Raw genomic sequence first — 15304 nt, forward strand, 5'->3', positions numbered from 1 at the left:
GAGGATTATATTAATTCTTCATGGGCTAGGTGTTTGAATGTGTGTGTGGCATGGTGGACATAGTGTGTGCAGGAGTAAAAGGTCAGGCAAAGCAGGCGTTTGTTATGTGTATACATGGACAGTTTCAGCTGCTGGTGAACATCAAGAGGCTGTCTGGCAGGTCAGAGTCGCTGCGGGGTCACTGGGCTTTTTATAGGACCCGTCATTTAAAGCCAGAGAGAGTGAGAAGCCAGCTTCACATGGCCTCTGATCAGCTGTTACATAAACACACCATGCAACATAGCAGCGGATAGCCTCAGCTGCACTGGGGGTGGACATTTGGAGTTCCCCTTATCATCTGAGAATGAGACCCACATACTGGAGAGCTTAGTTATGATTGTAACGTAAACAGATATTCTGTAGTCTGATAGGCTAGAGGTAGAATAAATTGGCTTGAGTGGAAGATTGCTATGTCCAATTCTCCAGACTAGCTGGAAAACTGTCATTGAACAATGATTATGTACCCCAACAACTACTCGAGGAGCTCTTGACAAACCTTACCTGCAGATTTCAAAATTTAGTCATGAGAGAGCATATGGATGAGTTTGTGGTACTTGGGACTAATATCAACAGATGGCATAGGAACATGCAAGGAGAACTGAATTGCTATATACATTTTCCTGTTATATAACCAAATTTACTGTACGGAAGTTCATTCATACCAAAACTAAGTGGTCAGTGATTAGTCTGCAAAGGCCACATTTAAGATTGTACAGGGACAGACTGGTGAGCACAGAACATGGTTTATCACAAAAGGAGTATAAAGGAGTGTTATGTTTTGGTATGCTGTGAAACTGGATTTGTTGGTTTATGTTTTATCTTGTACATGTACCATGAACACACAAACATCACATAACAACCTGTTTCACTGTAGTGTCAGTCTGAATTACCTCTCACTTCTAAATCAAAATTGAACCTATTGTTCAGTGGGTGATGGGTGACAGATTAATGACGTTTATACTTCAATAGTATGGGTGCTTTTCCAATCACACTTTATTTTACAGTTAACCATTTACCACATTTCTGGTATCAATAAAACACTTACTGGGTACTTGGAAAGAAATGTGTGTGTACAGGGCAGGAAGACAAGAGGATAGAGAACATAAAATATTTGTATTAAAAAACTTTAAATTACATTGTAAGTATTTTCATTTGATTTATTATTAATATATCCAGGCCTGAAATTCCATACTGGTTACATCCAAAATGTAAGACGTGTGTTACTGAATATTGAAGATACAAAATAAACTGGCAGTGTACAATACCTAGTGAGCAATAAGATAGGAATACTTTGGAATGCAACGTACAACTGGTCGCTCCAGTTATTGGTTAGACATTTACAAGAAATGTTGTGACAATCTCCTCCTATTATCTGCCTGTCAAGATATAAACCAGGAAACACAGTTTGTTTCTCAGTGAAAACAGAGACATATCAAGAGACCACACGATACATCGTCCACTCAGAGAACTGAGAGAGCAAAGGGATCGCTACTGGAAAACTGCCACTTCCACCAGTTTTTTGGAGAAGCCACGAATTAAAGCGAAAGCAACAGTCAAGGATTTTTCAAGCAACACCTAAAAGGTGTGAAGTTTCTGTCTGCTGCGTTTTCACTCAAAAATGGGTTCATGGGTTTCTCGAACAGAGATAGATTTCTCTTGCCCAATCTGTCAAGACATCTTCAAAAATCCTGTTGTGCTGTCATGTAGCCACAGCTTCTGTAAAGACTGTCTAAGGTACTGGTGGACAGACAAACTCATTCATGAATGTCCAGTCTGTAAAAGAAAATCTTCAAAAAGTGAACCACCCTCTAACTTGGTGTTAAAGAACCTGTGTGAAGCCTTCTTACAAGAACTTTCTCTACAAGAGAAAGCTTCTGCAGAGTCTGAATCTCATGAACAGCCTGCATGTGTCGCCTCTCGAGATTCCACGGCACACACCAACCACAGATTCAGACCTGTTGATGAGGCTACACGAGATCACAAGGAGGAGCTCAGGAAAACCCTGAAGCCCTTACAGGACAAACTGAGGAAATTTAATCAAGTTAAAGTTAACTGGGATCAAACAACAGAGCAAATTAAGGAACAGGCCCAACAAACCGAGAGACAGATAAGGGAGCAGTTTAAGAAGCTTCATCAGTTTCTACAAAAGGAAGAGGAGTCCAGGATCACTGCTCTGAGGAAGGAAGAGGAGCAGAAGAGTCACATGATGAAACAGAGGATTGAGGCTCTGAGCAAAGAGATAGCAGCTCTTTCAGAAACAATCACAGCCACAGAGAAGGAACTGAGAGCTGCAGACGTCTCATTTCTGCACAACTACAAGGCTGCATTGAACAGAGTCCAGCAGCACCCCCTGCTGGATGATCCACAGCTGGCATCAGGAGCTCTGATAGATGTGGTCAAACACCTGGGCAACCTGACCTTCAACATCTGGAACAAGATGAGGGACACACTCTTTTACTTTCCTATGATTCTAGATCCAAACACTGCTCATCCAAACCTCATCGTATCTGAAGATCTGAGCAGTGTGATATTTAGGGAGGTAAAGAGAGAGCTTCCACAAAACCCAGAGAGGTTTGAAAATTATGTCAAAGTCCTGGGCTCTGAAGGCTTCAATTATGGGACTCACAGCTGGGATGTTGCAGTTAGAAATGATATAGACTGGGCAGTTGGTGTGATCGAATCATCCGTCCCACGCACAGGAGACATTCTGAGTGGATTTTCATCATTATGGTTCCGTGATGGTAAATACAGAGCGCACACTCCATCAGTTACAGATGAAGTTCTCTTTGTAGAGAAGCCTCTCCAGTTTATCAGAATGCATCTGGATTGGAACAGAGGAAAGTTGTCATTCTTTGATCTGGAAACTTATACACACATTTACACCTTCACAGAGACTTTCACTGAGAGGCTGTTTCCCTTTGTTAGCACTCTAAATACAAAACCATTGAACATATTACCAGTGGAAGTCATTACAAAGTTAGAGATGTAGATGATTATGTTGATGGATTGCTATCAGGATGATGATGTTGATGTTGATGATGATAATGATGACGATGATGATGATGAGACAACGAGACAATTATATTTTTAACAAGAGTACCACTTACTTAAAGTAATAACTGTGCGCGCGCCCATTATTTAAGTCCACTTTTCTATTCTTCTCAGTTGCCTGATGTTTTTTGTGTAGCTGTAGTTCACTTTCTTCACTTAAAACAGAAAGCATTTTTGAGGGAAAGACTCTTTACCTGCTGGTTTTGGAAATTCACATTGGTCTAGACAGAGTGTGTATGAGAATCCAAAGGTGTGTTGCGTTTTCCCACCAAATACCCTAAAGTAGGGAAGTTCATTAATGCCTACAAAAGTCAGCAGTGATAAGTCTGCAATGTTAAAAGATGGCAGTGTACAGTTAAAAAAAGGTAAATGCATAGCATGTTTTAGCAAACAAGCAAAACCAAGGTTGTAAATATAACATGTTTTATGCATGCAAGACAAATTGTGTTGAAAGATGTCAAATCAAACTGTAGACATGGATATTTTGCATGTAATCATTAATGTTTTGTCAGTGTTTTATAGAAGTCCCAGGATGACTATGTTAAATTGAAATGATTAAAATAGAATTACATTTTTGTTTCTGTATATTTTGTTATGTTGTAGAACAATATTTATATGATCCAACCCATAAAAATAAAAATAAAAATTGAATGATAAAATTTTCATTTTCATTTCCAGGTTTAAAAGTGCACCACCACTGTCAAAATTATAATCAAAACAGAAAATAATTTGACAGATAGTTTGCAATGTACTCTAGAGAACAATCCTAACATCAAAATGATCACCAAATAGACTTTTCCATTTTATACTGGCAGACAATGTGCCACTTGAATTTAAATATTCAAACTTGACCAATCTTATGCATTTGGTTTTGATTTATATCACATATAACTACAGATTAGAACAAAATGCATTGCTGGTTTGCATATTTTAGATGGCATTTTAAACCAAGACTTGGATTTTGAACTTTGTCAACATCAGCCATGAGTAACAAACAATAACACTGGTGTACTCTGTAGGCTAGAGCTAGAAGAAATTAGCTTCAGTGGAAGGCTGCTAGTTCTAATTCTCCAGACGAGCTGCAAAACTCTCATTGAACAATGATTATGTACCCCAACAACTACTTGAGGAGCTCTTGACAACCTTACCTTCAGGTTTTAAACGTTAATCATGAGAGAGCATATGGATGAGTTTGTGGTACTTGAGACCAATGTCCATAGATTGAATAGGAACATGCAAGGAGAACTGAATTGCTATATACATTTTTCTGTTAACTAACCAAATTTACTGTATGGAAGTTCATTCATACCAAAACTAAGTGGTCAGTGATTAGTCTGCAAAGGCCACATTTAAGATTGTACAGGGACAAACTGGTGAGCACAGAACATGGTTTATCACAAAAGGAGTATAAAGGAGTGTTATGTTTTGGTATGCTGTGAAACTGGATTTGTTGGTTTATGTTTTATCTTGTACATGTACCATGAACACACAAACAACACATAACAACCTGTTTCACTGTAGTGTCAGTCTGAATTACCTCTCACTTCTAAATCAAAATTGAACCTATTGTTCAGTGGGTGATGGGTGACAGATTAATGACGTTTATACTTCAATAGTATGGGTGCTTTTCCAATCACACTTTATTTTACAGTTAACCATTTACCACATTTCTGGTATCAATAAAGCACTTACTGGGTACTTGGAAAGAAATGTGTGTGTACAGGGCAGGAAGACAAGAGGATAGAGAATAGTTAATAGGGTTAGATTACATTGTAAGTATTTCTTAAATTACTGAGTACCTAACTAATAATTAAAAGGTAAGATAACTTGGTAACAAGGCAGATAAAAATGTGGTTGGGATAACATTGTTGATGCAGTACAGTTAATCATGGTTTAATTTAATTTTAATATTTTCAAAAATACTTAATAATATATGTCTTATTATTGCTTATAAAGTACCACTCAAAATTTTGGACATGCTTTCTCATTGGTCGTTGCCATACCAAAATACAAAAACACTAGGTTAATATTACTACTATAAACTTAAGTTGAGCCTATGTTTTGTAATTATCTTTTTTCATATTTCATTGTTATATGGCTACTCCTATGATTTAATAGAATACATACATGTCCTTTATAAATACATTGGTTTTTAAGGTAGTGAAATCTATTTTAAAAATTGTGAAAAATGTACACCTTCTTCTCAATCATTTGTTTTGTAGAAACAAAACCAAAAGCAGGTAAATTAAAATTACTTTGGGGTGTATGTTTGTGAATGAAAAACATGATCAATATAAATTGAGTCTCAGTCTCATATAAGTTTAGTTTATATAAATTAAACTACATGCATAATATGCACAACAATGAGAAGTTAATTTTTCATTTGATTTATTATTAATATATCCAGGCCTGGAATTCCATACAGTACTCACTTGTTACATCCAAAATATAAAATGTGTGCTACTGAATATTGAAGATACAAAATAAACTGGCAGTGTGCAATACTTAGTGAGCAATAAGATAGGAATACTTTGGAATGCAACGTACAACTGGTCACTCCAGTTATTGGTTAGACATTTACAAGAACTGTTGTGACAACCTCCTCCTATTATCTGCCTGTCAAGATATAAATCAGGAAACACAGTTTGTTTCTCATTGAAAACAGAGACACATGAAGAGACCACACAATACATCGTCCACTAAGAGAACTGAGAGAGAGCAAAGGGATTACTACTGGAATACTGCCACTTCCACCAGTTTTTGACTGTAGATACAGTTTTGGAGAAGCAACGACTTAAAGCGAAAGCAACAGTCAAGGATTTTTCAAGCCACACCTAACCGTGTGATTTCTTGTGTGAAGTTTCTGTCTGTTGCTTTTTTACTCAAAAATGGCTTCTTGGGTTTCTCGAACAGAGATAGATTTCTCTTGCTCAATCTGTCAAGACATCTTCAAAAATCCTGTTGTGCTGTCATGTAGCCACAGCTTCTGTAAAGACTGTCTGCAGCGCTGGTGGACCGAGAAACAAATTCATGAATGTCCAGTCTGTAAAAGAAAATCTTCTAAAAGTGATCCACCTTCTAACTTGGTATTAAAGAACCTGTGTGAAGCCTTCTTACAAGAACTTTCTCTACAAGAGAAAACTCCTGCAGAGTCTGAAGCTCTGTGCAGTCTGCACTCAGAGAAACTAAGGCTCTTCTGTCTGGACCATCAGCAGCCTGCGTGTGTTGTCTGTCGAGATTCAAAGGCACACACCAACCACAGATTCAGACCTGTTGATGAGGCTGCACTAGATCACAAGGAGGAGCTCAGGAAAACTCTGAAGCCCTTACAGGACAAACTGGAGAAATTTAATCAAGTTAAAGTTAACTGGGATCAAACAGCAGAGCACATTAAGGATCAGACCCAACAAACAGAGAGACAGATAAGGGAGCAGTTTAAGAAGCTTAATCAGTTTCTACAAAAGGAAGAAGAGTCCAGGATCACTGCTCTGAGGAAGGAAGAGGAGCAGAAGAGGGATATGATGAAGCAGAGGATTGATGCTCTGAGCAAAGAGATAGCAGCTCTTTCAGAAATAATCACAGTCACAGAGAAGGAACTGAGAGCTGCAGACGTCTCATTTCTGCACAACTACAAGGCTGCATTGAACAGAGTCCAGCAGCACCCCCTGCTGGATGATCCACAGCTGGCATCAGGAGCTCTGATAGATGTGGCCAAACACCTGGGCAACCTGACCTTCAACATCTGGAACAAAATGAAGGACATGGTCTCTTCCTCTCCTGTGATTCTGGATCCAAACACTGCTAGTCCAAACCTCATCGTATCTGAAGATCTGAGCAGTGTGATGTATAGGGAGGTAAAGAGAGAGCTTCCAAAAAACCCAGAGAGGTTTGAGGACTACGCCACAGTCCTGGGCTCTGAGGACTTAAATTCTGGAACTCACAGCTGGGATGTTGCAGTTAGTAATGAAACAAACTGGGGAGTGGGTGTGATAAATGTTTCTGTCCCACGTACAGGAGAGCTTCTGAGTGGTTATTGGGCGGTATGGTTAAGTGATGGTAAATACAGAGCATTCTCTCCATCATTCATAGATAAAGAACTGTCAGTAAAGAAGCCTCTCCAGAGGATCAGAGTGCTTCTGGACTGGAACAGAGGAAAACTGTCATTCTCTGATCCTGACACTGACACACACATTTACACCTTCACACACACTTTTACTGAGCGGGTGTTTCCCTTCGTTAGTACTCTGAATCCAAAACCATTGAAGATATTACCAGTGAAAGTCACTACAAAGTTAAAGATGTAGATGATTATGTTTGGGATTGTCAGGATGATGATGATGATGATGATGATGATGATGATGATGATGATGATGATGAGGTGATTCTATTTTCAACAAGAATACCACTTACTTTAAGGAATATCTATTTGCGTGTCCATTATTTTATGTCCACTGTTTTATTCTTCTCAGTCGCCTGATGTTTGTGTGTAGCTATGATTTAGTGTCAATTTCTTCACTTAAAACAAAAAACATTTTTGTACAGAGAAAGAATCTCTACCTGCTGCATTTAGAAATACACATTGGCCTAGACAGAGTGTGTATGAGAATCCAAAGAAGTGTTGTGTTTTCCTACTAAATACCCTAAAGTAGGGGAGCTCATTAATGATTATAACAGTGAGCAGTGATTAGCAAAGTTAAAAGATGGAAGTGTACAGTAAAAAAGTTTAAGGGTTTAGCATGTTTTAGCAAGCAAGTGAATCCAGGTTTGTAAATATAACGTGTTTTGCATATGCAAAACAAATTGTGTCAAAAGATGTCAAATCAAACTACAGGCATGCAATATGTGCATGCAATCACTAAAGTTTTATGAGTGTCTTACAGAAGGCCAAGGATGACTATGTTCAATTGAAATTATTGAAGTAAAATTAAAAAGTTTGTTTCTATTTATGTTGTTATGTTGTAGGACAACATTTACATGAAACAACCCATAAAAGTAAAATTAAAATTGAACAATAAAAATTTCTGTTTTTCAATTTTTCATAAAGGTCCATGGCTGTCTATATACATCAATGTATAAAATAAATTTAAAATTATGTTTCTATTACCATCTTGGAGGACAAAATGTAGACACACAACACTAATCTAAATTCCACTATTTAAAAATGTGTTGTTGCAAAATAGAAAACCCATAGATAATTAATTTGCAAGGTACTCCAAGGTATAATCTTGCTATATTTAAAATGACACCGAACTCCAAATAGACTTTGACAGACAACTAGCTTTGGCAGATGGCAGAAGTGAGTGAAGCAAAACACTGCCTGTTTTCCAACTTGTTAGCCTGTTGTTTGAGGATAGATGCTTTAAAGGGAACATATAACTATAGAATGGTATAAATGCAAAAAAAATGCATAAAATTTCTTTCATGATAAATATGTCTTTTGTTCATTTTTAGTCTTGTAATGTAATTAAAATGCCACTGCCTAGACAAAGTGAGCTAGCAATGCTCATGCAAAGATATGTTACATTTTACTGGTGTGTTGAATTTTGCTAATACTGTTACTGTGTTATTGAGGTTTTAACTGCTATATATTGAAATTAATTTGATTAAGTATGTCAGTCAAGGTTATACTGCATATGCTATGTATATTTACGCTCATTAGCATCATGCTAACTCTTTTCCTATGGCATTCCTGATTGTATTGATGTGTTGTAATACTGTACATGATACGCAAAGTGCTTAGTTAACCAGAATACCAAGTAGAGTATTTCTATTTATAATTATAGGGATTTAAGGTGTAGTCAATAGACAAAAAATATCAAGGAAATATTTGTATTTTTATTTGGTTAGCAGAGTGTTGTTGTGTATTTTGAGTTACATGGCCTTGCAAATACTTTTGTAAGAGGAACCTAAAGCATAATGTACATGTAATTGACAGAAGTGAGAGAACCAAACACTGACTGTTGGTTACTTGGTTAATCTAAACATGGACTTTATTCCAGGAATTTGTAACATTAACTTTACTCAAGTTGAATTAATTGTAAACCTGGTTCCCTACTACTATTCAACTGGGTTGCATTTAACTGGCTTCTTCCTACTTAATCTAATCATTAGTTCTCTGTTTCCATTGGTGACAAAGTGTGTGATTGTGCTCCTCTGATCTGTGGAATTCCTCATGGGTCAATTCTCAGAATTTTCTTATTCTCCCTCTACCCACTTTAAAGGCACATTGTCTGTTAGTTAGTTACATCCTAGTGAAGCATGAGGAAGCTTCAAATATAGCAATTTTACAGAATTTTCTTAAAGACATTAGTGGATGTCATAGTAGATGTGTCATAGTTTCTTGTAGTTAAATCATATGAAATATCCAGCCCTTTTTTTAACACAGTCAAACTACACCCCACCATATCTTTTCAGCAGCTTAAACAATTCATCAATTGTTCTGTCTCATTGCATCTTGACTATTGTAATCAAGAAGGTGATACATATTGGCAATCAGCTTAAAATTCATCTGTACAATTGCAAACTAAAATCGTACAACATTTCCCATATCACTGTGGTGCTGGCTTAGCTACACTAACTTTGCAATTAAATTACTTTTATTGTGTTACACAACGTGGCTCCACCATACATCAGTGAATTACTGGTCCTATATTGGCAACCTATGATAGTAAGCACCTCTGTGTCAGACATTGGGGCAGATACATGGATCACTTCTGATTGGTTAGGCAAAATAGGATACCTCTCAAGCAGAAATTGGCTATGAATATCATGTCAGATTTAATAGATAAGTTAAAAATAAATGGTGATTCAGTCTGAATATTAGACATTATGAATGTGGTCAAAATATGTTCTGGAATTACAAATCTGTCTCAGAGTACTCTTAGATCTCAAATTGGTGTTTGAATAAATCTTGATTTATTTCTCAGTAGTTTTGTCATTAATAAACTTCTATACAGCACTAATCTTGTCTAAAGGCAGAGTGTATCATGTAATGCATCATGTAATTCTTTATACAGTCACAATGCTTTTTGGTGAGACAACAGGACTCTACCGTCCTATTGTGCACTTGTGAAACATTCCATGTGCTGAAACAAAGTTTTCTTGTAGCTCTAGTAAATACGTATATTTGAGTTTCAGCTGTTAATGTTGTATTAATAGGAACTTTGTGTCTATTTGTCTCCTCCTTTCCCAACAGAGTGGAGCACTGAGTGGATGCTGGACTGCTCTGGGTTTGGATCTCTTCATTGTGCAACATATGTTAAGTTTATTACCTAAAGGTGATGTTTCGGGGTCTTGTATAAAAGTCCACATTTACACTTCTTCACCTTTCTTAGTTTGTACAAGATGTGTATAAAGTATATTTTTCTTGCTTTGTTTTATATTATCTTATTGTAAAAATTTGAAAGTCACTTAATATATATATCTAAACTGCACTGACATCCTCTAAACCAATCAGGGAAATTCTATATTATCATGTCATTTTTCTTCTTTACTATTTTGGAATATACTTTTAGAGGATAAGCTCAGACATTAGGTCTACATTTATAATTACCAAAAGTATCTCTTACAATCAAGATTCAACTTTCAACAGAACATTATTGCATTATAATATTTACAACAGTGTTTTTCTTACCATCTTTTGCGTGTTGGTTTTTATGCAGTGTCATTGCTATTGCTTAAAGGTCAGCATTCGTCACCATTTTTTATATAACTAGAAGTGTCATCATTTAATCAACCACCATCAATTCATTAACACATTATTGTTAATGCGTGTCTGTACAGTGGTAGACATCCTATAGGCCCCTCATCATGCACTTGTCCTCCTTTTAAATCATAACATTTCTTCATTTATATAGAAGTTATGGTGTAATTATAGTACAGTATTATATTAAAGAGGGGCCTCTTGGATAACCGAACTGTATGATCTTTAAACTGATGTACCTTAGCACCCATTTGCACCCCATCTGATCTTAAATTTCTTAATGCTTATATTAACAATGATTTCATTTTTGTTTGTTTGTATATAATACTTCACAATCTGTGGATCTGCTGGCCAGTCCATGGCTCTTTTATTCTGAAGCTACGTTTGGAATTATGCTACGTTTCTGTTTGTTACACTATTAAAATCAACTAACATCTGCATTCCTTTATAATAACTGCAGTAACAATTTTATAATGGTTGCTGTGTTTGTTATAAAAGAAAAAACTGCATGAGTGTCATATGACAAGGAAGAAATGAGGTGGAAATTAAATAAACTGTGCATACATAAACTGTACAGGGTAGTGTATTAAATAGTGTTAAAGTAATGTAATATGTTAAAGTATACTTGCTAAATGAAAGCACAGATTAATAATCCATGTCAGGAAAATGGAATACTGTAATATACTTTAGTGGCACATATTAGAGTGAGCTTCAGCACAGTGTAAATTACACACTGTGCACAAATCCTATACTATTGTAAAGCGTAATTCATACTCATGGCCAGATCTATCATAAGGGCAATCTGGGTGAGTGCCCAGGGGCCCTTGAGTAGAAAGGGGCCCTGAATGATGGGAGAAAATGAAAAAGTGCACATTTTTTTGGGCCAGGCTCCACAGAAATATGGCACAAGGCTTGACCCATTCTATTGATATTGATAGTTATCATCACTGTCAATGCTGTATGTCCAAAATGAAATATAAAGTTACAAGGTTTCCACTCGACAGCAGCGTTATCCAATTGGAGTAAAATAAAAGTTCCAGGAAAATAAATGTCACAATTGACTGTTTTATTTGTCAGTTTGATAGCTGGGCAAGTGATGATTGGGTAAGCAGACCACAATACATTGTGGTTAGTTTGTATCAATGAGTGGGTTCCTGGCCCCCTGGGGGTACTAATCCAGCCTTGTTTATACTGTATGTCATAAAATGCAGGTCAGGTGAGGTCTTTTGAGATGTTGTGCTACAGAGGAATATAATGCCTCACATGCTGCTGACTTGCTTGTTTTGTACAGCATACAGTACATGATAACATATACAGTTATTGGTCCATGCTTTCATTTAGCTTGTATGACAATTAAATACATAATTACAATACTTGAAAACTCTTTTATTACTCTGAATGCCAGATGCATATTCTTAAGAATCTACTTTATTTCCCTTAAACTATCCATTCAGTTCAGCATCTAGTTTGCATGGTTTATTAATACCATGCACAGTGTAATAATGCCATGCACAGTGTAATAATACCATGCACAGTATTCACAGTTCAGCCTTGTGAACTGTGTACACATTTTTTATTTGTATTAATTGTTTTATGTACTACAATTAATAATTAAACAGTTCCACTGAATTCAACACCTGGATGAGTACAACCAAAATCATCCACATGAATGAATTGTTTTCTTTTTCTTTTTTTTGTAATTTGGGTGAGCTGACCTTTCTTTGTATACCCAGAAATCCTAAATGTAGTGTAAAATTATGTGATTTTTTTAAAGATGCTATTGTTTCACTTCCTGTATACCAATTGGTAAAACATTTCAATAGTTTCTGGCACTTTGATTTTAATGTGATAATATGAATTTCAGAAGTTCATATTATGGTTGGCCAATGAACTCACTGGTCCCACTAATACAGTTAAATCTATGAAATGTTTGTTTGTTCAGACAGTGGTGACGTCTTTACCATTGCTATGTTTTGTGGTTATTGCAACACTCATATTATTTGAATGTGCATGAAGAAAACTTCTGTACAATAGAAAAAAGTGTACAAGTGTAAATATTTTTTTCAAAGGTCTAGATCAGGGCCTTGTGAAGGTAAATGAAAGTAGGGAGAGAGACTTTAGAGACTTTGGAATGTAGGGGGTGAAGTGGTGAATGTGTAGCAGCGGGATGTGGCTTTAGATGAATAAAGAGAAAAGATACAATGGAAAATATGTAGTTGTTTTATCCAGGAAAGAAGGGCGATTTATAGGTTTTTAATTTGTATGTGTTTTTCAGATTTACACTCTTGGTTCAAAGTTGTGTCAGGGGTGCTAAGGATGTTTACATCACACGATGTTAAAAGTGTTTGTGCATTGTAGAAATTCAATAAATGCAGAACTCTTTTACAGACCTGCTGCTCAGCTTTTTTCATTCGTTAACTGTCTAAATGATCTACACTAATGGTCTCCAACCTTGCTCCTGGAGAGCTACTGCCCTGCATGTTGCCCTTCAGATATCTCCCCAGTATAACACACTTTGACAAGCTTAAGCTGCTTGATAACGAGTTAATCATTAGAATCAGGTGTGTTAGAGTGGGGAGATACCTAAAACATGCATGGCAGTAGATCTCCACGAGCAGAGTGGGGGGCACTGATGCCCAGGAGTCATTTATCTAAAACTTAGAGGCATTTAGTAGCATTTAGTGACATCTAGTGACATCTAGTGGTGAGGTTGCGAAATGCGAAAAAATGCAAAAGGCTGTCTCTAGAGCCAGTGTTTGCATTGTCCATTCTTGGCTACTGTAGAAACATGATATTGCAACATGGTGGGCTCCGTGGAAGAGGACCCTCTCCATCTGTAGACCTCATTCTAAGCTAACAAAAACATGATGATTCTTATTTTCATGGGATTACACATTAATTAGAACAGATTAATGAATATTATATTCCATTTCTGCCTGTTATGTTCCACTTGAAGGCACTAAATTCCTCTGGTCCTTTAACTGGAGACTTAGTTTGTAGTTTCTTTACTTGGCCTTGCAAAAATGTCTTGACATTGGCAACCACATTAAACCACGATGGTGTTTTGAGTCATCTGCTGTTTTTTTTTTAGCTGTATCAATAAATCCCTCAATTGCTGAACCTGTGACACGGGTGGCACACTTGACCACAAGCGACCACACACAGCATCAGGTAAGTTGTTCCAGGTTTTGAATCCATTGTTAGAAGATCTGTATGAATCTGCGGTTATGGAAGAAAAATCGAAACGAATGTACATAGTTAATGATGTAGAAGACACACGTCTTGTCACATAAAGATTGATAAAACTTACAGGCAGTTGGTTTCTGGAACATCAACTGTAATATAATTATGTGTTATGATCGTCTAAAATTGTCTAACATTTCCCAAAAAACTGAACAATTCCTTTAAATGAATAAGGGAGGTTATTTATTGACTGGTCTGGACATGGAGGAAAATGTCCATTTAATGACCCTTTCTGGACAGCCTATTCAACTGGCAGCCCATGGGCCAAACACAACCCACCAATCAAGTCACACCAGTCTGCTGATCAGCTCTGTTTACCATGCCAATTGATGAAAAAACATCATGCGAATAAAGGATTTTTTGGCCAAAATAGATTGTTCAAACCAGCAGAGTGCTCATGTGTAATATATCCTACTCGGGTACTTGGTGGGTTTGCAAACACAAAGAAAAGGAAGAAGTGCTCCTAGATAACAGATGGGACAATGTCACTATCAACATTGATTAAAAAAAAGAAAAATTAATGCCATTCTGTCTGTATGGCCCCAGGCTCTTAGCTTTCTGACAGTGTGGCTCCTGCTTTAAGGATTCTATCTTTATCAAAATCCTGTTCAGCACTGTTAACTTTGCAAGATTGAAAAGTGGCTTAGCACTGTTGATACTGGAATGTGTGCTAAATAAGCGGTCAGTGTTAAATGCTTCTCTGCTGGCTGTGGGCCCATATAATAAGTGGGTTAGGAGAGGATGCAGGTGGATAACTGCAGTCTCATGTTGCAGAGCCTTAACTGTACACACTTAGACGCATAATTGCAATGTGTCTGCAACACATTCCATCACAACCACAGCCATACCTCACACACATATTGTATGTCTCTGGATATTTTGTAATGCATCAACACAGTAACTTGTGTATTCAGTAATACTTAATGGATGGACTCCTTTATTAATTACTTTATTAACATTCATACAAGCAGAATTGATGGTTTATTAAAAAGTGAAAAACTCATGACCATCCATAATGCCAATTATGACTACTTTTTAACTTGTGTAAAGGACGCTTTATATATGAAAGCAGATTAAGCTTGTTATTTTTTTCTGATGGAAACAGTTTGTTATGGTTGAAAGCTCTGGGAAAAAAGCTAGGAAGTGGACATTAAGATTCTCATGACTGTACACATCAAACCATGCATGCGGGTAAGATAAGATAAGATAGTACTACGATAGTAGTAAACATATAGTAAACAAAATAGTAACATTGTGTACAAAAGTAAT

General features: G+C 36.7%; 2 protein-coding genes across 2 annotated transcripts; both read left to right on the forward strand.

Annotated features, from left to right (window-relative positions):
• Nucleotides 1–1657: 1657 nt before the first annotated feature.
• Nucleotides 1658–3028, forward strand: LOC128384370 (zinc-binding protein A33-like). Its single transcript, XM_053343922.1, has one exon. The coding sequence runs from the start codon at nt 1658–1660 to the stop codon at nt 3026–3028; it is 1371 nt and encodes a 456-aa protein (XP_053199897.1).
• A 2950-nt stretch (nt 3029–5978) lies between these two features.
• Nucleotides 5979–7394, forward strand: LOC128384295 (zinc-binding protein A33-like). Its single transcript, XM_053343845.1, has one exon. The coding sequence runs from the start codon at nt 5979–5981 to the stop codon at nt 7392–7394; it is 1416 nt and encodes a 471-aa protein (XP_053199820.1).
• The last annotated feature ends 7910 nt before the right edge of the window (nt 7395–15304 follow it).

The sequence above is a fragment of the Scomber japonicus genome, chromosome 22, assembly GCF_027409825.1.
Source record: "Scomber japonicus isolate fScoJap1 chromosome 22, fScoJap1.pri, whole genome shotgun sequence".
In the NCBI taxonomy this organism is placed as follows: domain Eukaryota; kingdom Metazoa; phylum Chordata; class Actinopteri; order Scombriformes; family Scombridae; genus Scomber; species Scomber japonicus.